Below are 25,012 nucleotides of genomic sequence, written 5' to 3' on the forward strand. Positions count from 1 at the left end.
TAAGAATAGAGGAGAACAGCATATGTCTAATTTTAAATAGATACCGTTACTCGTGTGTCCAACAATACAATGAGGTTATGGAATCTTAAACATCAGACCATTTTCTCAAAGGAAGAAGGGACTATAGGCCATCAATGGGACACATACTTTTCACTAAACTTTTTCTATTGTTTATTCCTGAAAGAATAGCATAAACTTTTATGTCGTAAGCATAACCATTTGTTATATTGCAAAAACTTTACCTAGGGAACTAAGATGTTAAATTCTTTGTGATTAAAGTTATTAGTACATTAGTTTACTCAACGGAACACTACAATACTAAGTATTGGTGTTTAGCGTTGGAATTTAATATGAGTAAATGGTACATTCCCTACTCCTAAAAATGAATTTATTCATTATTATCTCACTGTCTCTGTATTGTAACAACAGATTTACCATAAGCGACATACTATTTCATTTTTAATATTAGACTGACTTTTTACAAAGGGAAATAGAGGGATACACTTTGTGTTTTTTAATCCAGTTACTTTATGTGCGCTAATCTAGTTATTACCGTAAGCGAAGCTCAATTTAAAATGTATAAAAAATATTTTTAGATTCTTGTATATATTTTAGCATCACTAAAGTGATAGGAGCTTTGTAAAATTACTTAAACATACACTATACAGTATGTTATATTGTTAAATCCAAATCGAAATATACTTACTTTATTCAAGTACTTTTGAAACGTCATTTTCATAAAACAATATTAAATTGTTGTTGTTGCTTATGTTATTTTAATGTACCAGCATTCTATTACAGCATCACAATTTGAATATTTAGAATACAAATTGATGTCAAAAAGTTTCTGTTCAAATCTACAACGTCGATTTATTTTTTTGACTGGGAGTTTGTTTTTCTTGAGTTGTTGTATTAGACTTCGTGAGAAATCTGAATTCCGTAGCAGGTCACGATGTTATTTGACAAGTTTGTTCAGAATTAATTACTGTTTCTGGCGTAAAATACGTTTTTTTCTTGTATAACGTGATATTGCAACCATGCATGGGATTCGCTAGCGTGTACTTACAGCTTTCTTGCGGCATATTTGATAAGAATTATATGTGTATGTTAAGTACAGGGTCTAAGGCTGGCAAACATTTAAAAAAAAATAAGCGTTTTGTTTGTTTAATTAGTATATCTTATTGATAGAGGAGATACAAGGATTTTTTCTATAGCAGTTTCGTTGCATTTGCAACGATTACATTGGATCCTATCACTAAGTTTCAACATGTGAAGGAAAACATCGTGAGGAAACCTGCATGTGTCTAATTTCATCGAAATTCTGCCACATGAGCATCCCACCAAGCCGCATTGGAACAGCGTGGTGGAATATGTTCCATACCCTCTCTTGAATGGAAAAGGAGGCCTTATCCCAGCAGCGGGAAATTTGCAGGCTGTTACTTTACTTTTTTTTACTAAGTTTCAAAAATATTAACTTAAATTATATTGATATACATGACATTATATTAAAGAAAAATGATAATTTATGCACAGGTATTTATAATGTCTGTATGAATACATAAATAAGATCATTAAAGAATATATCACGGTTTACTCATTTCTATTATAATACATTTTAAAGTTATATTACTTAATATGGAACAGTTACGTGCTACGGTACGACGGAGTATATAAGTATAATTGAATTACTTTAGCTCAACCGCTTATCTGGATCTCGCTTAAAATTCAGCTGCAAGATACCTAAAAGTTATAGCACGAAAATAACACTAAACATACTTAAAAACATGGAACACAAGTAAATAGAAGTACATGGAATGTATCACTGGGTCAGTTGTGTATTTTGTTGTTAAACGCTGAAATTAATAATGTAGTAAATATATGAAATTATAAAATAGGATTGTATTTAATTTACATTAAATTTATTTGTTTTTAAATGTTGAGTTCAACATTTAATAGACTAAAGAATTAAATAAACGATTTTTAATATTATTTTTTATATATTTAGTGATATGAGCAAAAGGAAATATTATTAGTATTCCTCTTGTCAATCGTCATTGACCATTTTATTTATTATACCAATTGTCACTTCAGAAAAATGTACATACCTTAAAAGTTCTCTATCTATCTTTAGATACCATATATGTTATGTATGGTATATATCGTGATATATATATGATATATATCGTGAACAAGCGATTTCTGAATCTGTGAATAAGAGAATTCGCTTATTTACGATACACACAATATGTGTACAAACTATATATGAAGGAGTATGTACAGTGTTACCTATTAAGGCGTGTTAAGGTGTAAAAAAAGTCTACTACATATATTAGAAAAATATGTGGATAGATCAGAGTGTAAATAAAAAATATAAAACCTTTTACACTCACTTTAAAATATATTTTTTTGTGGAATTGCCATGGGCTCTGTTATCATGGATAGAGCAACTTCCGTTTCCTACAGAGTTGTTCATGCTCACGTTCATTTGTAACAATTTATATTCTACTGATGTTTTGTTGTGTTACGTTTAAAAACATACACTTTTATATTTTAAGTTGTATATTAGTTTTATTTAATTATCGGTATGAATATTGTACTATTATATAAAACAGTCAATTGTTTTTTATTTCTTAATTGTTTTGGTTTTAAATGCTAAGAGTTTGAAAATTGTTATCTAGAAAATATTTTCTGAAATTTTATAAGCAACAGATCTATAATATTCTCGGATATTCATATTTTATCTCCCAACGTTTGAAAATGCACCATGAAAAATTCAACGTTAAATATTTTTGGACGAAAGGAAAAATACATCGAAGCGACAAAATTCAATTCGGCTAGGACGATATACCTTTCACGAAACTGTAATTCGCAGGATATGGGAGTAGCGTAGGCTATCAGAATTTTGAGGTATAAACGAAACAGCTAAGGTTGGATCGACGCGCTGTTACCAAAATAATACAGATAACACATAGCATCGTTTTACGACGTTACGTTACGACTTAAAAAAAAAGTATTTCATTGGTTTTATATAACAAAAAAAACAACATCGTCGTAAAGAAAATTCAAATCATTTGTAAAAAAAGTTTATATTCTTTTTTTATTTTTTATTTTTATGGTATAGGTTGGCGGACGAACACATGGGCCACCTGATGGTAAGTGGTCACCATCACCCATAGACAATGACGCTGTAAGAAATATTAACTATTCCTTACATCGTCAATGTGCCACCAACCTTGGGAACTAAGATGTTACGTCCCTTGTGCCTGTAGTTGCACTGGCTCAATCACCCTTCAAACCGGAACATAACAATACTGAGTACTGTTATTTGGCGGTGGAATAACTGAAGACTAGGTGGTATCTACCCAGACGGGCTTGCACAATGTATGTATGTTTTGAATTTGATTTTGAGTTAGATAACCGGATAACATTTTTACTTGGCGATAGGGCGTCGTACAAGCCGGTTTGTCTGTGTATAGTTGCCAGGTATTCTATCATTAAATAGCAGACACAAGGGAACTAACATATTAGTTCCCAAAGTTGGAGGCACATTGCTTAATTGTTAATAGTTTTTTTTAAATGACTTTATGAGTTGTGGTTAATAATTACGTCATCGTAAATCTTAAGTTAAAAAAACAGATGTTTTGAGAATTTTTTTTATTCATATTTAACATTAAATATACGGCTCAAAATGAGAACTCTTTATTCTTGTCATGGATTTGTCGTTCCGAATTTCTGAACGAAAAATGAGATCACAAATACTTTAACAATGCGTGTTAAAATGTACAACGTATTTAGTTACTGGATCGATCGTTTACGTTATTTAGCACATTGTCGTTCGTGACATTGTGTGGGTGAAAGTGTTTTTTTTTCTTTATCACTTGGCAGGCGATGCGATCAATCTTCATTGAAGCAGAAGTTTAATGTGATGTTGAAATTATGTTCCGAAATTTCCAGAACACACTAAGCCTTTTGTTTCCTTATGCATATATACGAGTATACGTAGGTCGGTGAAAATGATTTGCATTTATTTATTGAGAAGCCAATATTAAATATATGGAACACATTAAAGAAGTATAGTACAGTAGCCAAATAAAGGCAAAATAATCATAATAAAATGAATTAAGCGATAAAATAGTTTTTCTATTCTTCGGTTTTGTAAAAAATGTACAATTAATTAATGAGTCGAGATGGTCCAGTGGTTAGAACGCGTGCATCTTAACCGATGATTGCGGGTTCAAATCCAGGCGAGCACCGCTGATTCATGTGCTTAATTTGTCTTTATAACTCATCTCGTTTTCAGCGGTGAAGGAAAACATCGTGAGACAAATTTCATAGAAATTCTGCCACATGTGTATTCCACCAACCCGCATTGGAACAGCGTGGTGGAATATGTTCCAAACCTTCTCCTCTAAGGGAGAGGAGGCCTTTAGCCCAACAGTGGGAATTTACAGGCTGTTGTTGTTGTTGTTGTACAATTAATAAAAGTAAATTTACCAGTACACTGAGTGTTCCACAGATGGCATGGCTCCTTTTCAGGTTTGGTACTTATTCAATTCCGCTGCTCCAATATTAGTTGATACACATGTGGTAGATTTGTATCTGAATCATACAGTTTTCGTTATGTTGTTGTTCTTTTATTATTGATTGAGATTATTGATTAATTACAAGCAAATGGAACATCTATGTTTATTCGGATTTGAACCCATAATGCTCAATTAAGATACATGCTTTATTACCATTGGGCTATCTCGGCTCTTACAATACAATACTTATAATTAAACACTATGTTCATGTAGGGCAGATGGCATTTACGTAATTGTATAAGACACACTATTATAAGCAACAATTCAATTTTCACAAACGATGATGGTGAATTTTAAATATATACGGTACATTATACACATTATTTAAAATGAAAGAATAATAAGAAAAAACTGTCTATTTAAAAGAAGTTTTATGATGATATGAAGTTTTATCAGAGCCTTGGGCTTTGTTCTAATTGTGTACAACTTTTGCAATTTGCTTCATTCGTTTTAAAAGTATGATCATGATCTTTTAAAAGAATCATAAAAAAAACGATTCAAAAGGAAAAGGAAATCAATTAACGCAAAGAGCTGCTATCAAATATAATGAAAAATTGCGAAATCATAATTAATTTTTGATATTATTTATGTTTTGTTATATACTATCTTTCGTGAGTGTATAATATAATACCGGATTGCCTCATTGGTTAATAGATCAAGTTTGTAAGGCTGCCAGTCTCAAAGCCTTGGGTTTAAATCCCAGGTCGGAATAATAAATTGTGTTTGTATTTGCTGTCAGTAGAATAATAAAAAAATGACATTTCCATGATTGGTAAGCAATTTTGGCCGTCAATCGTGGTCGTAAATTTTTCGTGTAATGTCACATAGCATTTTAAAAGCGTGATATTTGGGAGCACACCTTGTTTGTGTGTCGTAACTGCATATTTATATTACCTTCGTACTGCCTTACGTATTGCTACTTGGTTGACTAATATTTTTTGAGAAATGGCTGCCGTGACAAAACATTTTGGCTCTAAATTGACGCTTAAATTGACACAAAAGCAAATTATATAAAACAAAAAGTCGATACCCAGTTTTAATATCCGTATATATAGCTTTGTACATTTAGCGTCAAACATTGAATTTGTTCCTAGTATTTGTGGATGACAATAAATGGATAAAATATTGGCTGTGGCCGGTTTGCTTTAATAACGTACGGTCGCAATTCCGGGGAGACAAACGGAACCAAAAAAAAAATCTCACTGCATATTTTTTCATAACTGCATTACTTTTCTCTTACTATAATTTTTTTTAAAGTTTCTTGTTTAGAGATAATTTTTTAAATAAATATTTTATTGATATACATTCTGCTCGTCAATACATTCTTCCTAGGTACTTGTAGATAAGGTAGGGACCGATTCTATAAAACAATCTCTAGGATATTTTGTTTACTTTTAACTTTTTAAGTAAAAGTAAAGTAGATCCTAAAGCTGGGCGAAATTATTTTCATAAAAATTACACGCAAGCAGATTCTCTGACGATTTTTTCTTTCACAAACCAGCCAAAGATTAATTATAATTAAAAATTTAGCACATTAAACAGTGGTAGTATTCAGTGGTCATTGCGGGTTTGAACCCGCGATCATTGGTTAAGATAGACGCGTCTTACTTAATACGAGCTTGAATAAAGTATATTTTTTATATACATTTAGATGATTTCATACTCCTCTCTAGATGTGGTTTTTGAGTTTTGATTTTTTTATGCTATTGGTTGGCCGACGAGCATATAGACCACCTGATGGTAAGTGGTCACCACCGCCTATAGACAATGAAAGAAACATTAACCATTCCTTTCATCGCCAATGCGCCATCAACCTTCGGAGCTAAGATGTTATGTCCCTTGTGCCTGTAGTTACACTGACTCATTCATCCTTCAAACCGTAATACAAAAATACCAAGTACTGTTGTTAGGCGTTAAAATATCTGATGAGTGTGTGGCATTTACCCAGAAGGGCTTGCACAAAGCCCTTCCACCAAGAAATTCCTGTTATAAAAAAATATACATGGTACATTATCATATTTCATTTTTTCGGTTTTAAATCCAAAGTAGTTGAACTTAGCCAGGTTAAAAATAGAACCATTGTCGGCGTTATGGAACTCTGTTTAATTTACACTTATGGGGGAACAAAGTGAGTATTGTAAGTTTTATCTTGGTTATAAAATTAATAACAGTTGCTTAAATCCATATACGTGGGCGAAGTTACGAGCAGAATGTATAAATATTTATGTTACGGAGAGAGGTTGAAAACTTGCTTATATTTATATAATCTAAATGTCTACGGTAAACCTACGCTACGCCAACTGATATGTTGAAGTAACATTATATTATGTTATTTTTATTTAACCTTTATTGGCTACTTTAATATTATCGTGTCATCGTTTGTGTTTTTTGTCCTTTTCGTTCGTATTTATATTTCTATTTCATTTTAATGTCATAATAATAAAACTTAGTTTGAACTTCGAATATATTATTATAAATGAGACAACATCACATACATTACTCTGATCCCAATGAAAGTAGCTGAAGCACTTGTGTTATGGAAATCAGAAGTAACGACGGTACCACAAACATAGCCAGACAACATAGAAAACTAATAGTAATCTACATCGACTCGGCCGGGAATCAAACCCGGGATCTCGGAGTGGCGTACCCATGAAAACCGGTGTACACACCACTCGGCCATGGACCATTCTTTAGCCGCGCTCAAGAAAGATACACAAGAGGCGGTCTTATCGCTAAAACAGTGATCTCTTTCAGACAACCTCAGGTAGAGGAAAGAAACAGAGAAAGAAAGAGGTAGGGATGTACAGCAACATTTGACTTATAAACGAACGAGTCGATTCGTTTACTTTACTTTTAAACCGGTCACATCACTTGAAAAACCGACCACGTCTCTGAGGCTCTGAGTTTAAACACCAGGTTACACCCATGAAATATAAAGTTTTTTCAATCAATATTAATCTCTTAACTCTTTCTTAATGTGTTGGATTAGCTATATCATCGGATTGTCAGAATTATGGACTATTCTTTGAGAGTCCACCAGTGTTTATAAAGACACTTGTGGACTATAATACATTCGACAGAGTTGGCTGGTCTGTTTTGCCCTATCCGTCCGAAATATGCGAGGGCAAAATCATTAGGAATAATGCCAAACCAAATCTAATTAATTAATTCATATACAATTCAAGTAAATTACTTTACATTGAAGGCTTATTTATAATTATATCCAAATAATGTTTTATATTATTTAATGATATCACGTTCCTTTAAATTAAGAGTACGAGCAATAATAATACCCGCCAGGGAGTTGAGTTCACGGTTCAGAGAATCGAAATTACGATTCAACTAGGAATTGCAGCTGAATTCTTGTCAAATTCCTAGCGTTCATTATTTGAGTAGCATTTATAAAAAATATATACGTTTGTAATTTCTCAAGTATTTTGTTGTTTCAACGTCAAAACTATACATCTTTAAATAAATAATAAATAATTTCGTTGTTCAACAAAATCTGGGTAGATAACATCGATTAAAATCCATTTAGATCAATTGAAAAAGTATAAAAAAATATTACTAAAAAATAACATGGCAACACTTATTTATATACATAAATGTGTGGTGTCTACTTCTATCAGATATGTAGAAAAAAAAGTTTCCCCATTAAAACAACATTTTGTTACCGTACTGTTTTCTAATCATTTGCCACGTATTATATTTCCTACGTGAACATATATATAATAGGTCGGGGAAAATGTTTCTTCGTATTTTATATGAAAATTCAAAAAGTTTTTTTTATAGTTTATTTACATTTGACTAAAGTATGTAGGTGTCATTTTGTTCCATAACTTTTTGCCATCTTGTTGGTAGTGACATGATCCCATTGCTGTAAAAATTTTGGGGCTTCTGATCGAAAAACTGCGACAAGTGGTTTTGGCAGTCCTCTCGTGATGTTAACCTGACACTGCCTAAGGAATTCTGCAGAGACCGAAACAAATGAAAATCTGAAGGTGCAAGGTCAGGACTATACGGCGGATGCATTAATACCTCCCAGCCAAACTCTCGTAATTTTTGTTGAGTGGCTAAAGATGTGTGAGGTCTAGCGTTGTCATGGTGAAAAACCACACCCCTTCTGTTGATCAATTCTGGCCGCTTTCTCTCAATTTCTTGCTTCAATCTCATCAATTCTTCGCAATACAGTTCTGAATCGATGGTCCTGCCGGGCGGTAACAGCTCATAATGAATGATGCCCTTCCAATCCCACCATACACTCAGCATTACCTTGTTGGAAGTTAATCCGGGTTTTGCCACAGTCTGTGAAGCTTGACCGGCCTTTGACCACGATCTTTTTCGCAGTTATCAGCTTCTTCAAAAATGGTTCGGTTTCATTACGTCGTAATAAAGAATCACAAATGAGTACACGGTTCATTAGGTTTCTTTCAGTGAGTTCATGAGGCACCCATATATCGAGCTTTTTTGTGTACCCAGCTTTATTCAAATGAGTCAAAACCGTTTTGTGGTCAATTGCCAGTTCTTCAGCTACATCGTAACTACTAATATGCCGATCTTGCTCCACTTTTTCAAAAATGGCATCAATTTTGTCCGTAACAGGGCGACCAGAGCGAGATGCATCTTTGATATCAAAATTTCCGGCTTGAAAACGCTTAAACCAAACTTGCGCTACTCTCACAGATACTGCATTAGGTCCATAAACATCACAAATTTTTTTCGCGGCTTGAGTTGCATTTTTACCTTTTTTATAGTAAAATTTTAAAATGTATCGAATTTCTTCTTTAGATTCACTCATTTTAACAACACCAAAAACAAATGAAAATCACACAAATTCCTAATTTGAATTTGGAAGTGCCTTCTTTAAAATTAAAACTTTTTAATGATACCAAAACCAGCCAGATACAAATGGTATAGCCAAAGAGATTTTATTACAAGTTCATACATACTTTATGCGAAAAGACTTTTTCCCCAACCTATTATTATCTACGCAGAGCGTTTAAAATTAGTTAATTTATCAAATTATTAGTATTGATAAAGAAAAATACTTTGTAACAATTAAATTAGGTACAGTTCATGTTTTCCCATTTGTTTGAACATAGAAAATGTTTTTGTAATATATATTATAACAAATCTTTTGTAAACGTTAATATTGTATCTTTCAGTTTTCTCTTGGTCTATATTGGTTCATTAAGTTCTCAAAAAACGTTGAAACATACTGTTTAACTACTACTTATATCCTGAAACTGAACATGAAAATGTTTTGAAAGATCCATGTTAATCAAGTTTAAAGTGTTTTAGTTACCCGAAGAAACAGATCAATCAAACAAATGGCTGATGGCATGATGGGCTTTATTTGCTGCGTTCTAGAAAGACTTGATCTTTGAGGATAAAAACTGCGAATAGTAGATAGATAATCTCGTAAGTATTTATATATTTTATTCACAAAGATAGAAGGGTATACTATTTGGGTTAAGATAATAGCGACATTGTTGCCAAATACGAGTACACTCGCTCCGAGCATTTGAGATTATTAATATAATAAAATGAATCATATAAGCTCATTGAAATCGGTTTTAATTGTACAAATAAGTGCCATGAAAATCTTTCGTGTTATTCAATACGCCTTTGAAGCTGTGCATATATTTATATTATGAACTAGCTGTACCCGTATCCACGACCTTTACGCGTTTGAATTTAACAAAAAAAAAATTGTAGCCTAAGTATAATATAAGTTACTCCTTATTATATCAGTTATCTACCAATGAAAGTCCAGAGATTAGCCGGAACAAACATAATGACAGATAGATAGAAATTGTAAAAAATGTTATTTTGGTATACGTATGCATTGAGTAAAAAAAGGCTATTGTCATATTACAAACAGACACTCCAATTTTATTATATGTATATAGATTAATAATAAACAGATCTATTACATATCAATGTCTAAATATCTTTAATTTAATAATATATAAAATAATATATAAAAACCTAAAGGATGCAAAAGTAATGTCCGAGGAGAGAGATATATATAAATATGGAAAAAGTATATTTCGTATGTTCAAGCGATTTTACTCTTACATTTGGTGACTTTTGTCCGGGTAATATAACAAACAAAAGGGCTTTTATATCGGGTCATGGTTGATATGAATCACACGACTAATCTTTTCTGGCATAAATGAGATTTTGATATTATTATTTATAAAACATATAAGACAGGAGAACAGAAAAATTGCAAACACGTAATATATTCCACAAAATCAGTATTACTTGCTGTAACAGCGCAATCTGTCAGCTAGCTATTGGCAAGGATGTGATACATACCAATACATCTAATATCGGTAATATGTTTTGGGGTGTCTTACAGTGAAATTTAACTTTTGAAGCTTGTAAACAAATTGACAAAGTACTTACTTATCTCATAAGGTTGTTACATTAAATTATTTTTATAATGTTAACTTTTTTTAAATTATATAAAACGTCACAAAAACATCAATTCGCTAAGTTCCATGCCGTTAACCCATTTCCCATTTAATTTATATCAATGTTACAAGCTAATGCCTCGATTTGGCATTTTCAAAATTTTAATTAATAAAATAAATTACATATATTTTCAGGGTGCATTGAAACAATTATTAAAATTAGATTTTACTAGCTAATTCGTTTGCTGTATTTAATTGGAAGTCATTTCACCTCGTTTCAGATTTATTTATTAGCTGTCATCCAATTTAAGGGATAGTATTGGTATGAAAGTGTCGGAGTTTTGTTAGGATAGATTTATTTTGCTTTATGCTCGGCTTTTCATCAAATCAAAGTATACTTTATTCAAGTAGGCTTTTACAAGCACTTTTGAATCGTCATTTAACAATTAAGTGAAGCTACAACCGGTTCGGAAAGTAGATTCTACCAAGAAGAACCGGCAAGAAACTCAGTAATTACTCTTTTTCAACATTTAAAAAAATACAATCATGTTAGTTAATACAATTATTAAATTAATATATCCTGCCATAATTATTTCTTTGATTTAAATATGGATATAATTCCTTTTTAATTAAGGGTATTTTGGTAGTGATATTGGTCACACACGCTAAACATTTCAAAGTTTCATGAACTCTCGATTTCGTTCTTTTTGCTCTTTTATGTCATCGGCTTACCACCGAATTCAAACTTCTTTCGAAGTCTTTAATTCTTGTTTTTGCTTAAATGCTTTAGTTTGCAATTCAGAAAGTCGTAGTCATGTTCAATTTGTGGTTTACAGTGATTTTTGACCCTTTGGAATGGTTCTCCGGAGTTGAGATCGTTAATTGGAATAAGCAGGACTTTGAACCTCCAGACGGTAAATTCATACTTACATCCCTCGTTAAAACTATCTATCATTTGGTTATTTGCTTTATTATTGAACCTGTATATTTTGTATCGCAGGAGGCTTTTTTCTGATTTACCCACCAGGTGGACTTAACTTCTTAAGCTGAAATATTAAGACTGAACGGCTACAGTTTCCTAGTTGAGTGTGTCCAGATAGCTGCTGGTGCAAGTCCAAGGATGGCATGCCTGTTCCCTTAATAATTAGCAATCTTCACGTGTGGCTGGAAAATATGGTGATGTACCCACTTTAACTTTTTATAAATTTAGTTTACACCGGCCTGGCGAACGGTTTACTAATTTATTCAATATCCAATAATTTAATCATCAGTGGGGCCTAAATTTAAACATAAAATTAGTGTAATTATAAATTCATTGTATTTTGAAACCTGCCTTTTATCCCAAGTAACCCACGCTGAGTCTAGCTGGCATAATTGTTTATAATAAACATTGTAAAAATAGGAGTTAATTACATTCAGTATTTGGTTTAGTGTAAATTAACTTTATGAAATATTTAGTTTTTTATATTAAACAATTGTATACCCAAATTGTTTTTTTTTCACTATACTAATCACAGTAGAAAGGTAACAAGGTATGAGGCATAAGTACGATTCATTATGTTCAGAAGATAAAATAGAAAGCCCAAGAATCTTTTGATATTTCCAACTATCTTTCTCCATATATTTGGCATGTTTTTAACTTAGTTCAAGCGTAAAGTAAATAAATTATAAGTAATAGAGTTTATAACATGACATTACTAATGAATGAGCTATCTATTACAAGATTTTTTTAAAATCTAATTGGTATATATACTCGTAGATTATTGATGTATTGGTTTCTTTATGAAATAAAATGAATGGTTTCTAAATATTCCACTGTCAGTCTAAAGTCTCCTCTCCACTTAAGGAGAAAGCCTGTCCATCTTTGCGAAACACGTAGGCTATAACTTTGTTCTCTACCACTGAGTACGAGATGAATTATACACGCAACACAAATTAATAATTAGTAGTACTTGTCATTTCATATTTTAAATGAACAATTGTTTAATACAACTCTCGTACATATACGATTGCCAATATTAGGTGAAGTTTTAACTCAAATAATCAATCGTATTAATAATACGTGAACGATTAAAAAGAAACGACATTAAAAACGAACAATAATTTCCCAAATTTTCATCACGATTGGATCATTGGTTAAGGAACGTGTAGAGAAGAAGTAGAAATATATACATTGTAATTTTTACTTGTTCGTTACTGTTTAGTATAAATACGATATATTATCGTTCATATTGATTGCATAAAATATTTCGCAATCGAATGAATTTGGTAAAACACTCGTGTTTCTAAAACTGGAACATTTTAATGATGAAGTCTACGAAGACTGATGCACTTTAGACGCAATATAGATAGAAACTTGACATTTTAAGAAACGAGTAACCGATAAGTATGACAATTTATGGAGCTGGATTTAGCTGCTTCGATGCGTGCTGCGTGGATAGTTTTTATTGGTGTAAATTATGATTTTTATTATTTATGCAATTCCATAACACAAGTGTTTCAGCTACTTACATTGGTATCAGAATAATGTATATGATGCTGTCCAATATTTATTTTATATTTATTTAAGTGAAGCTAAGGACGCTAGTAGTCTCAACAACACAATAACATGTACAGTATGTAAATTTCCCACTGCTGGGTTAAGGCCTTCTCTTCTTTTTGAGGAATACGCAATTTTTTTGATTCACATGAGGCATTGAATGTGTATTAATGAAACGGTGAATTTCTTTGAAACTAGACAAATGCAGGTTTCCTGACGCTTTCCTTCACCGTCGATCACGAGATGAATTATAAACAGAAATTAAACTTATGAAAATTCAGAGATATTTGTCAGAGTTTGAACCCGCAACCATCGGATAAGATGAACGCGTTCTTACCTCTGGGCCATCTCAATGTTAATGGACACTGATTAGCTAATTTTTGTATAGCAACAAAATATTATGAAATTCATTAAGAAAGCAACTGACAGTTGAAAGTCAACGAAGATTGTTGTGCCTTGTTTTTATGCGTCTGAAGGCTGACGGCACATCCTTGACATGTCATTCAATTTTCGTTCTACAATAATACTTTATGTGTGTGTCAAACGCAGTACCGTCGTGTATTATGTTTACCACTATGTGGTAAGTAATCAGTTTGTGGAACCAGCTTTCGTCGGCGGTTTTGCCAAACCGATACGACTTGGGAACCTTCAAGAAAAGAGCGTAATCTTTCCTTAAAGGCCAGCAACGCACCTGCAATTCTCTAAGTGTCGCAGATGTCTATGGGCTTTTTTTCTGTGTTATAAGTTGGCGGACGAGCATATGGGCCACCTGATGGTAAGTGGTCACCATCACCCATAGACAATGACGCTGTAAGAAACATTAACTATTCCTTACATCGTCAATGTGCCACCAACCTTAGGAACTAAGATGGTATGTCCCTTGTGCCTGTAGTTATACTGGCTCACTCACCCTTCAAACCGAAACACAACAATACTGAGTACTGTTATTTGGCGGAAGAATAATTGATAAGTGGGTGGTACCTACCCAGACGGGCTAACACAGAGCCCTACCACCAAGTAAACACTTTCCTTTAGGTGGGACACCATCTCGTTTGCCACCTATCACATGAAAAACAAAAATAGATTTCTGTATATTGGTCAGGAAGTGTAACTATGGATGAAACATATTATATATTCAGAAATCTAATTATTGACATTTGTGGGCTAGTTTACGCATAGATGAATTACATTTTTTTCGTTTGGGTTTCGTTATGAATGACTTCTTTTTTGAGACTATCTTGGACCAAAAGGAGATGGCGTCACGAGATCGGAAATGGTCTGACGGCCTTGTGGAAGAGCTGCTGTATATAATAACAAGATAGGGGATCGGTGCGTGACTTACTCCAAAAGCAATTAGTGAAGGAGACGAAAAACGAAAACGTCCTCAGGAGCTTAAGTGGTTATAATCCTACGTAATCCGGTCACAACGATGTCTTGATCTCAAAAAAACGGCTACGTACACTTGTTCGATATAGACACAGAAGAGATTACATGAATATATTTTCCAGTATACTTAATAGAAGCTGGGGCGTTACAAAGTGTCAAGGTTGTATTAAAATTCGCAGATATTAATGCATATTTATATTAGAAGATAAAGTAAAAGTATCAACTTTCTTCGGACTTTATTTTTTGTATCATAATTAATACGAAATTAATTAATCAGCATATTAATAGAAAATTACGCTGAAAATTTATTGGTCTCGTGCTTAAACTTGTGACGTATTATAAACGATTATTTGTCATATCACAAAGATTAATCATATGGTATTATTAGGCAGCTTCAAGAGTCATGTGAACGGCGCTAAGTTGCAAGTCTGCCATGTGATGCTTACGGAATTTATAATTATGCTTCAAATAGCCCTCAAATTACTGTTTTTAAGTGGTAGACAATGGACATTCTTTATCAGCTTCATTAATATCATGTTATTATAAATTTTATGGTAAAAAATAATTATAATAATAAATAGTGTATCAATTATTATACAAATAATATAACAATTACAGTTAAGTATTTTTTTATATAACAATTAGACCTTAATTTTAAAATATGAAGAAACGAGGAAGAAGATGAGAAACGAACGAAAGGCAATTTGTAAGAAACATATCTCTTAAAGTATTCTCGTATTGTTTTTTTAATAGATATAGGGTTGGCTGACACCGGCTCCAAATATAACAATAACTATAACTGCGTTATATAATCGTAAATCGACTTTTAAGTAGTCTAATATTTTTCATTTCATTTTACCTAGGAGGACTCTCAAAAATATGTTAAATATGCAATTATTTATATTACTTTTTCGAGCATTTTTATTTGTTTTAAAATAGTGTTTTGTTTGAAGTCGGTTTTTCTTTTTGTTAAAATTTTATATTTGATACAATCAAACGATTGTACTTAAGTTTGATGACCTCCGTGGTCGAGTACTGTGTCACTGGTTTTCATGGGTATGCCACTCAGAGGTCCCGGGTTTGATTCCCGGCTGAGTCGATGTAGTAAAACTTCATTAGTTTTCTATGTCGTTTTGGTTCTAGGTGTTTGAGGTACCGTCGTTACTTCTGATTTTCCATAACACAAGTGCTTTAGTTACTTACATTGGGATCAGAATAATGTATGTGATACTGTTCAATATTTATTTTATATTTACTTATTTAAGTGAAGCTAAAGATGCTAGTAGTTATAATTAGTAGTTATAATGAAGTGAGACTGATAGATTGGGGATTTCATCTCTCTAGTCTATCTATATTAATTTGTATCGTAGATGTAAATGACGTTACGACACGAATGGCATAGGATATATTGATGCTGCCAATTATTGTGCAAAATGTTACTATATTTATACTTGACAACACAACAACATATACAGTCTGTAAATTTAACAATGCTGAGTTAAGGCCTCCTTTTCTTTTTTGAGTACGCGGGTTGTTTGATTCACATGTGGCATTGAATGTGTATTAATGAAACGGTGAATTTCTTTGAAACCGGACAAATGCAGGTTTCCTGACGCTTTCCTTCACCGTCGATCACGAGATGAATTATAAACAGAAATTAAACTTATGAAAATTCAGTGATATTTGTCAGAGTTTGAACCCTCAACTATCGGATAAGATGAACGCGTTCTTACCTCTGGGCCATCTCAATGTTAATGGACACTGATTAGCTAATTTTTGTATAGCAACAAAATATTAAGAAATTCATTAAGAAAGCAACTGACAGTTGAAAGTCAACGAAGATTGTTGTGCCTTTGTTTTTATGCGTCTGAAGGCTGACGGCACATCCTTGACATGTCATTCAATTTTCGTTCTACAATAATACTTTATGTGTGCGTCAAACGCAGTACCGTCGTGTATTATGTTTTTGGTTGATTTAATTTTTATATATGGGGTATAATATACAAAAGCATGTAAAAATTAGTTTGTGCACTCCATATAAACTTTAACTATGCCAAATTTTCTATCGTAATAAAAACTATCGTAAATGATAGTTTTTGCATGCGTATTACTTTATATATAAATCGAAGTCCTGTCGCGTTTGTCTGTATGTATGTTACGTCATAAAAATAATCCAGATGAATATACGTATGATCCACACAGGGGCGAAAGTACTACCTTTCGCCACGAAAAGGGTTCCTCGTTAGATAATACTCGAGGGATCTACAGATTATACATGTTGTGAACAACAATTTGTTTATTTTGTAAAATTATGTGACTGTGGAACATAAAATGTTGTTGTGATATTCAGTCCTAAAATGTATATTACTTGCTATTATTACGAAAGTTGTCCCCGTAGGAGTAGACTTTTGAGTTGTTACACTTTTAATTCGAACGATCTACTTTTATGTTTAATAGGTGTATATTCGTGTAGGTATGATATTGAGACTAGACCCGCAAACAAAACTTTCTAATTTTCTTCAATGTAACGAGGCGAGACTGTATAGAAGATATTTTTTTTTTATGGAATAGGTTGGCGGACGAGTAGCCACTTGATGGTAAGTGCTCACCATCACCTATAGACAATGAAGCTGTAAGTAATGTTAACTATTCCTTACATCGTCAATGCGCCACCTACCTTGGAACTAATTTGGGAGATTCTTGTGTCTGAAATTACACAGACTCACTCATTAATACAAAACCTAAATTAAAATACAAAGGAATTTGATTTTCGGAAGAATATATATTGTAATCTAGGTGGTAATCCAGTCACACAAAGCCTTGCATACATACATTACGTACATTTTTTATAGTAAGTCAATGGCGTCATCTACATCTAATGCTATAGATCTATTCACTCTCAAAGGCGCTGATATATCTTTAAATGTAATCGTCTCACACACACGAAGGCATCTTTAAGCACGAGCGTCACTCATACTAATGCAAGCTGATAATTTAACGTGGATGGGCGCCCCTTCGTGAGTGAATAGACCTATGAGCGTTATTCAAATCTATGAAATGATATGTCATGAATATAAAAGTATTCATGTAGAGGTTGAAAGGGAGGTAGCCAATATTATATTTTAAATATAGAAAGCTTCTTGTGTTTGTAAAAATATTAAATACAGATCGATAGTCTTAAATAATGACAGGAGATCTCTGAACGAATAAGTCAATTCAACTCAAAACTATTCAACCTACCAAAGGTCGAAGATAATTGGGAATGAACTATTCCACCCACAACTGACAACCACAATTTCATTAGCACTCAATTGACGAAATAATTCTAATAAGACATAAGTGTCAATATTTCGTATTTTAACATACGTTTCATACGTTGATTTTTACAATTGTTCGAGGAACATTTGAGGTTTATTGACAGAATTCTCGACATTATTATTTCTTATAATGTCGAGGATTCCCTTCTGCGTCTTGATGAAGTCTTTGTAAAGACACATAAAAATACAAACTCAGGCACCAATATAACGTATTTAAATAATAAACACTATCACAGTATAAAAAAATGAGAGTTTAAAAAGGCATATCAATCAATCAATTGACATACAGTACTTGTCATAGGCCTCTCAAAAGTACGGCAAATTTCTTCACCTTCTACAGTTAAGTAAAACTAGCGCGAGGTTATCGGTCCATCCGTCTAGAGAGCGCGTGCTGTTTTCTTATCTACGAATTTCATGTGTAACCAGACCAATGCTTCTTAAGTATGCTTATTTGCAAGCTATAAAGGAACTCCAGTTCTTTTCAGGATAACCTCATATCAGATTCTGGTCCTCGCTCCAAAGCACACTGAGCAACCTTGACTTGACTAGTATATACTTAGGGTCCACGTTGTGGCATAGTCTGGGCAAGGACGCATTGATTGATAACTAACAGCTTCGAATACGTAGGCAATGAAACCATTTCTGGTAACTACTCATTCTAATCTCATTCGACTTTTCTTAGTTTATATCATGACCGTTATGACGGAAAGATTCGCTTAAGCTAGCATTTTAGTAAGATGTTCTAACGATTCTTCAAGGAGTAGGTAGAGTTGGAAAATAAAGTGAAATAAAAAATATACCCGGTATTGATGAATTGTAATTACAGTTGTTTATTCACGCTCGATTACTGCCCAGCTTGCGGTTAACACAACAGAGGTCTATAGGATGAAATCGATTGTAACTAACCGTCTCGGATATTGTTAGTTAGTTCATGTGTAACATAATTATATTATAGTTATATCCAGTTCAGTACGATGCTATTTTCTGTTTGTAAGAATAGCTCCACTTATTATTTAATATAATACGAGTATATAAGTGATAAGTTTAATGCGATAATATCAAACTGACAATGTTTTTTAATTTATAACAACAACGACCTGTAAATTTTTCCATCTTCTTAAATATTTTTTTCTATCTATAACTCTTCTCCCTGTGAGAAGAAGTTTTGGAACAAGTTCCATCACGCTGTTCCAATACGGGTTGGTAGAATATACATGTGGCAGAATTTTTAAGAAATTAGACACATGCCTCACGATGTCTTCCTTCTCCGCCGAGCAAGAGATGAATTTAACAACACAAATTAAGCACATGAATATTCAGTGGTGCTTGTCTGGGTTTGACCCCGCAATCATCAGTTAAGACGCACGCGTTCTAACCACTGGGCCATTCCGGCTCAAATTTATAATTGTTATAAAACGATTAAAAAAGACAGAGTACTTTAGAATATATTTTAAGTGGGTGGTACTTATACAGACAGGTTTCCAACCACGATTAAACAATCATTTATTTATTGTGAGAAAAAAACAATGGATTTTTTATGGTATAGGTTGGCGGACGAGCATATGGACCACCTGATGGTAAGTGGTTACCCATAGATAATGATGCTGTAAGAAATATTAACTATTCCTTACATCGCCAATGTGCCACCAACCTTGGGAACTAAGATGTTACGTCCCTTGTGCCTGTAATTAAACTAGCTTACTCACCCTTTAAACCGGAACACAACAATACTGAGTACTGTTATTTGGCGGTAGAATAACTGATGAGTGGGTGGTACCTACCCAGACGGGCTTGCACAAAGCCCTACCACAAAGTCGAGTATTCCACTTAAACCGAATGCCAAGTGAATACCAAATAAATATATGCGATAATCACAGTAATATAATTGAAAGATACAACAACAACAACAACAGCCTGTAAATTCACACTGTTGGGCTAAAGGCCTCCTCTACCTTTGAGGAGAAGGTTTGGAACATATTCCACCACGCTGTTCCAATGCGGGTTGGTGGAATTTGAAAGATACTTTCTACCTTCAAACCGTAATACAACAATAATAAGCACTGCTGCTTAGCCATAGAAAATCTAATCTAGTGAGTGGGTAGGTAACCCAGATAGGTTTGCACAAAGTCCTACAACCAAATAATATAACTACTAAAATTATAAAGAAATAATACTTTTTGCTCATATCATAACAACTTCATAAATATTTTATCGTTTTCATTTAAATAACATAATAAGCTATTTAAAAATTGTTTCATATTTATCGAAGATTCATGGCATTGATATAATTTGAAAGGAATTGAGAATTGCTACAGTTATAGTAACAGCGAAACAGTTTTCATAATATAAATATTAAGCAGTGCTAAAAATGTATTCCTCCAGTCACGACAAAATTTATTGCCAACAATTTTTCAGATGAAAATTGGTAAAACGTGTAAATTCAGAGGAAACACGTTTATGCTTTATTTGCACGATTGAACGCGAATGTACGGTTAACCCGCATTAAATACGTTATTTATTTCCTTTTTCACTTGTTTTTTTATGAGTATATGTTATTTAAACCAGATTTTGTGTAAAAATTAAATGACCATATCCTTATGTTACAATAATACATCTGACACGGTATAATTCCTTCAGCCGCCGTGAGTTTATAGTTAGACTGGTAACTTGGTAGGATCTAATGCCTTGGTGTACTGGATTTATAAAAAAATGTGGGGTTTGATTCAGATCGGTTACATGAAATATAATTACATGCTTAATATGAAGGACTCTCCTGAGTCAAAGTCGCATTATCAAAGTACCTATTAACACATTAAAGTACTTACAAATATTATACTTCTGATGTGATATTCATTAATTTTTTCTTTAAATTCTTTTATATATATTTTTTTGGAACTTAGAGGTGTTGATAGTTGATTTATGTTTAAAACAAAATGGTAGGAATTAAGACTCGTCACGTATAGGGGTTCTGTCGTAAAATTCAAGCCAATTGCGTAACTTAAGTGTGATTGTTAATGCTTAATTTATTACTTAAAAAATGGTCTTCTTTTCAGTAAGAAATAGTTTTTTTTTTTTTTTCAGAAAGACATCTATAATGTAGATACAATAATTATCAATAAATATAATCAGATATTGGCAACAATTTAAAGAGAAAAGCATTTTAGCAGAATAAAAAAACCAAGTATTACTTATTATTTGATTCCGTAAATATAAAGATTTTTAAGTCGAAATTGGTTTGGTAATTTAATTTAAAAAAGGCTTTCCCGAATTCTATTCGGGAACGGTGTACTAGGATATGACAAATGTATGTTATAGTTACGTATAAATAAATTCATATATATTGTAACGAAAAACAGATGGTGTGTTGACTAGAGAGGCGAGTGGTTGTCGAGGAGGGGCGAGGACGGGAGGTGCGTTGTGGAGAGGAGAGGAGAGTTGTATAAAATAGGCGGTAGTGTGTGATTCGGGTTACTTTTGTTACATAAATTATCATATTAAGTTGTGAAAGAGTGATTAAATAAGTTTAATATCAAAGGCAGTGTTTATTTTTTATCTACCGGCGTTATATATCAGAAGAGGGATTACCGCAAAATGAAGAATGAAGAGAACCCGTGAGGACCCAGGATATTCTTTATGAATAAAAAGGCACCGCGACTCACAAAATTGAATTAATAGAAGATACAGTTGTACCCATTGGCGACAACCTGGTGAGGGTAAAAGTGAATGGAGCCGATTAGGAAACTATTGCACGAAGCCGAGACGATACAGCATAGGCAAAGTTGTTTACGCCATAGCGAGCACAGTACTCAAGGACGGTGACGGCTATGTGAGGGTCTGCAATATTGGATCGGACTCCATTATTTGGAAAAAAGGGATGACGATTGCCAGAGCCGAGAAGTATACAACGAATTTAGAGGTGAGTTCAAGTCATTTAATTTTGAGGGTAGGTGAGATGAGGGAGTGATAAAGTTAATAAACTTTAATCAGGAATTGGCAAATATTGATGTGGGAGATGTTGACGAAAATTATAAAATTGAGTTTGAACTATTAAAATCGTACAGAAAATGTTTTGCTAGTACAAATGAGGAGATAGGTTGTACAAATTTAGTTGAAATGAGGATTGAACTTAATACTAGCAAACCAATAGTTCGAATACCCTATAGATTAGCTCATTCAAGAAGACAAGTATTATCTAAATTAGTTGACGACTTAATTAGTGGCGGTATAGTTTGGGAGTCAAATTCAGAGTATGAATCTCCAATTATACTTGTGCTTAAGAAAAACGGTGATAATAGACTGTGTTGATTATAGGGATCTAAATGCAATTACAGTAAAGGATCGGTTTCCTATGCCGCACATTGATAACCAACTGTCTAAATTTTCGGGTAATTGTTTTACGAGTTTAGACTTGTTTTCTGGCTATCATCATATAAAAATTCATTCGGACTCTATCAATAAGACGGCTTTTGGTACACCAAACAGACTATACGAATATCTGAGAGTACCATTTGGATTAGCCATCGCACCAGTATTTATGCGCGTTATTCAAAAATTAGTTAAACTTGTGGGTAGTAATGAAATTATTACTTTTATGGATGATATGTTGTTATCTACTTTTAATGTGTCAGTCGGCCTAAAATTACTGGAAAGAGTTCTTATTCAATTTTAAAAAAAAGCTAGTGTATCCTTTCTCGGTCATGAAATTAGTGCGGATGGTATAAAGCCGGGTAACCAAAAAATAAACGCGGTATTTAATTTTACCTACCAATTTACATCAGTTGCGTCAGTTTTTAGGGTTATGTAGTTATTTTAGAAAATATATAAATAAATTCGCGATTATTGTAAAACCATTAACCGATTTGACAAAGAAGTCATCGGAATGGGTATGGGGTGAAATTTCCGATTCTCTTCGTACCTATCGAAGTGACCCTGAGTGTAGTGAGACTAGTAGCGATGACGACATATTTACTAGGGATGATTTAATTGATTTATTAGAGAGCTAAAGTTTTGTGTTTGCACCAATTGCGGTGCAATTGCTTCAGGATGGCCGACTGTAACGAAAAACAGATGGTGTGTTGACTACAGAGGCGAGTGGTTGTCGAGGAGGGGCGAGGACGGGAGGTGCGTTGTGGAGAGGAGAGGAGAGTTGTATAAAATAGGCGGCAGTGTGTGATTCGGGTTACTTTTGTTACATAAATTATCATATTAAGTTGTGAAAGAGTGATTAAATAAGTTTAATATCGTTAGGCGTTATAATATATAATCTTGTATTGAATAACATTTCTTTACCAAAGTATTTTTTACGAATTGATTCGATTTTATAAAACGGAAAAGTTAATAATATCTGCGGAAATTTATTAAAAAACCGGAATTTATAGTTTCAATGCATTTAGTTTGTTCAAATATTCGTTATGAAAGCGACATGAATACTTAAACTTATTTGGAATCTGAAAAGGCGGATATCTAAGCTCAGCTCGTGGTAATTTATTGCACTCAGCGACAAGTCTCGTGCTTACAGAATGCCTGAGTTTGCTTTTATTTACAAACTCCACCAAGAATACCGTTTATCAAGGAAGTCAACTTAATATGAAAACAAGGCGGAAACATTGTTTAGCGTCATTTGCTTCTTGGACGTTCTTACGTTTTAAATTATTAGCAGTCTTTTCTGTGTATTTGATATTTATATATTTGATCTTTACAAAAGAATAAATAAAAAAAGAGACATTACTCGGTTAAATCGAAATAACTCAAGATGTATCGACGAAATTTGCTAAATGGCCTAAGCTATAAAGAAACAGAAAACTATCTTCGTACATGACAAACACACACACACACACACACACACACACACACACACGCACGCACACATACACGCACACGCAAACTCGCATACACGCACACACACACACACACGCGCGCGCGCGCATGTATGCATGTATTAATTATAGGTAGTAAAATTTACTTTACCACATTAGTTAGACATATTTTTTATTTTGTTCCTTTTTCTCTTTTTATTTGTGCACTAATTATCTTAGCATTAATTTAAAAATAGAATAGTGAATAATAAATAGCGAAAAAGGCCCCTAAGACACGGGCTTTCCTAGTTTAGGGGTACAGGGCTTCTGTGAGATATGTATTTTGATATAAGAACAATAAATATGTATACATATATATTTTTTTTTTGACACTGATGCTTACAAACTACAAAGCTAAGAAAAAACGGATTTTGACTCTTAGTCGTGCAATGAAATTGATATTTGGATCTGATATCCCACTTACACTTGGTGTTAGTTGTAAGTGCTGATGTATGTCTGTTTAAGCATCATCCACTCAACAGATATTCTACCATATATAGTACCAGTGCCGAGCGGTGATGAAAGCTTACAAATGGATGATCCATTTGCCATGCTGGTTCTACAGTTTTTTTTCATAATATAGGTGATATTATGAAAAAAAGTAAAGTTGGTACTAAGTCTTCAATATAATAAATAAGAAAATGTTTAGTAAATATCGATCTGTTCTGTCAATACCAATATCATTCTAAATAAATATTCTAATATTTCTATTAGGCACCGTACAAGCGTACGTATATTAAAGTAAACAAGGTTGGATCTCTGTGCTAAGTATATTTTAAGCCGGAGTGGCTTTGAAAGTGTACAAAAATTTGCAAACTGACGCAACACCATACATTTTACTCTTGTAAGTAGAAACGTTATCTTTATTCCGGCCCCAGTCACATTGATCACACATTTTTCCATGGAA

At 33.1% G+C, this 25,012-nt stretch overlaps 1 protein-coding gene across 1 annotated transcript in view; it reads left to right on the plus strand.

Annotated features, from left to right (window-relative positions):
• Positions 1-23,404, plus strand: part of LOC124539095 — a 62,228-nt gene extending 38,824 nt beyond the window's left edge. Inside the window, exons 3-4 of the mRNA XM_047116418.1 lie at positions 21,926-22,166; positions 23,336-23,404. Coding sequence (XP_046972374.1) covers positions 21,926-22,166; positions 23,336-23,404 — 310 coding nt within the window. The remainder of the gene's footprint in view (positions 1-21,925; positions 22,167-23,335) is intronic.
• Positions 23,405-25,012: the final 1,608 nt, after the last annotated feature.

Source organism: Vanessa cardui, chromosome 21 (genome assembly GCF_905220365.1).
Source record: "Vanessa cardui chromosome 21, ilVanCard2.1, whole genome shotgun sequence".
NCBI classification, from domain to species: domain Eukaryota; kingdom Metazoa; phylum Arthropoda; class Insecta; order Lepidoptera; family Nymphalidae; genus Vanessa; species Vanessa cardui.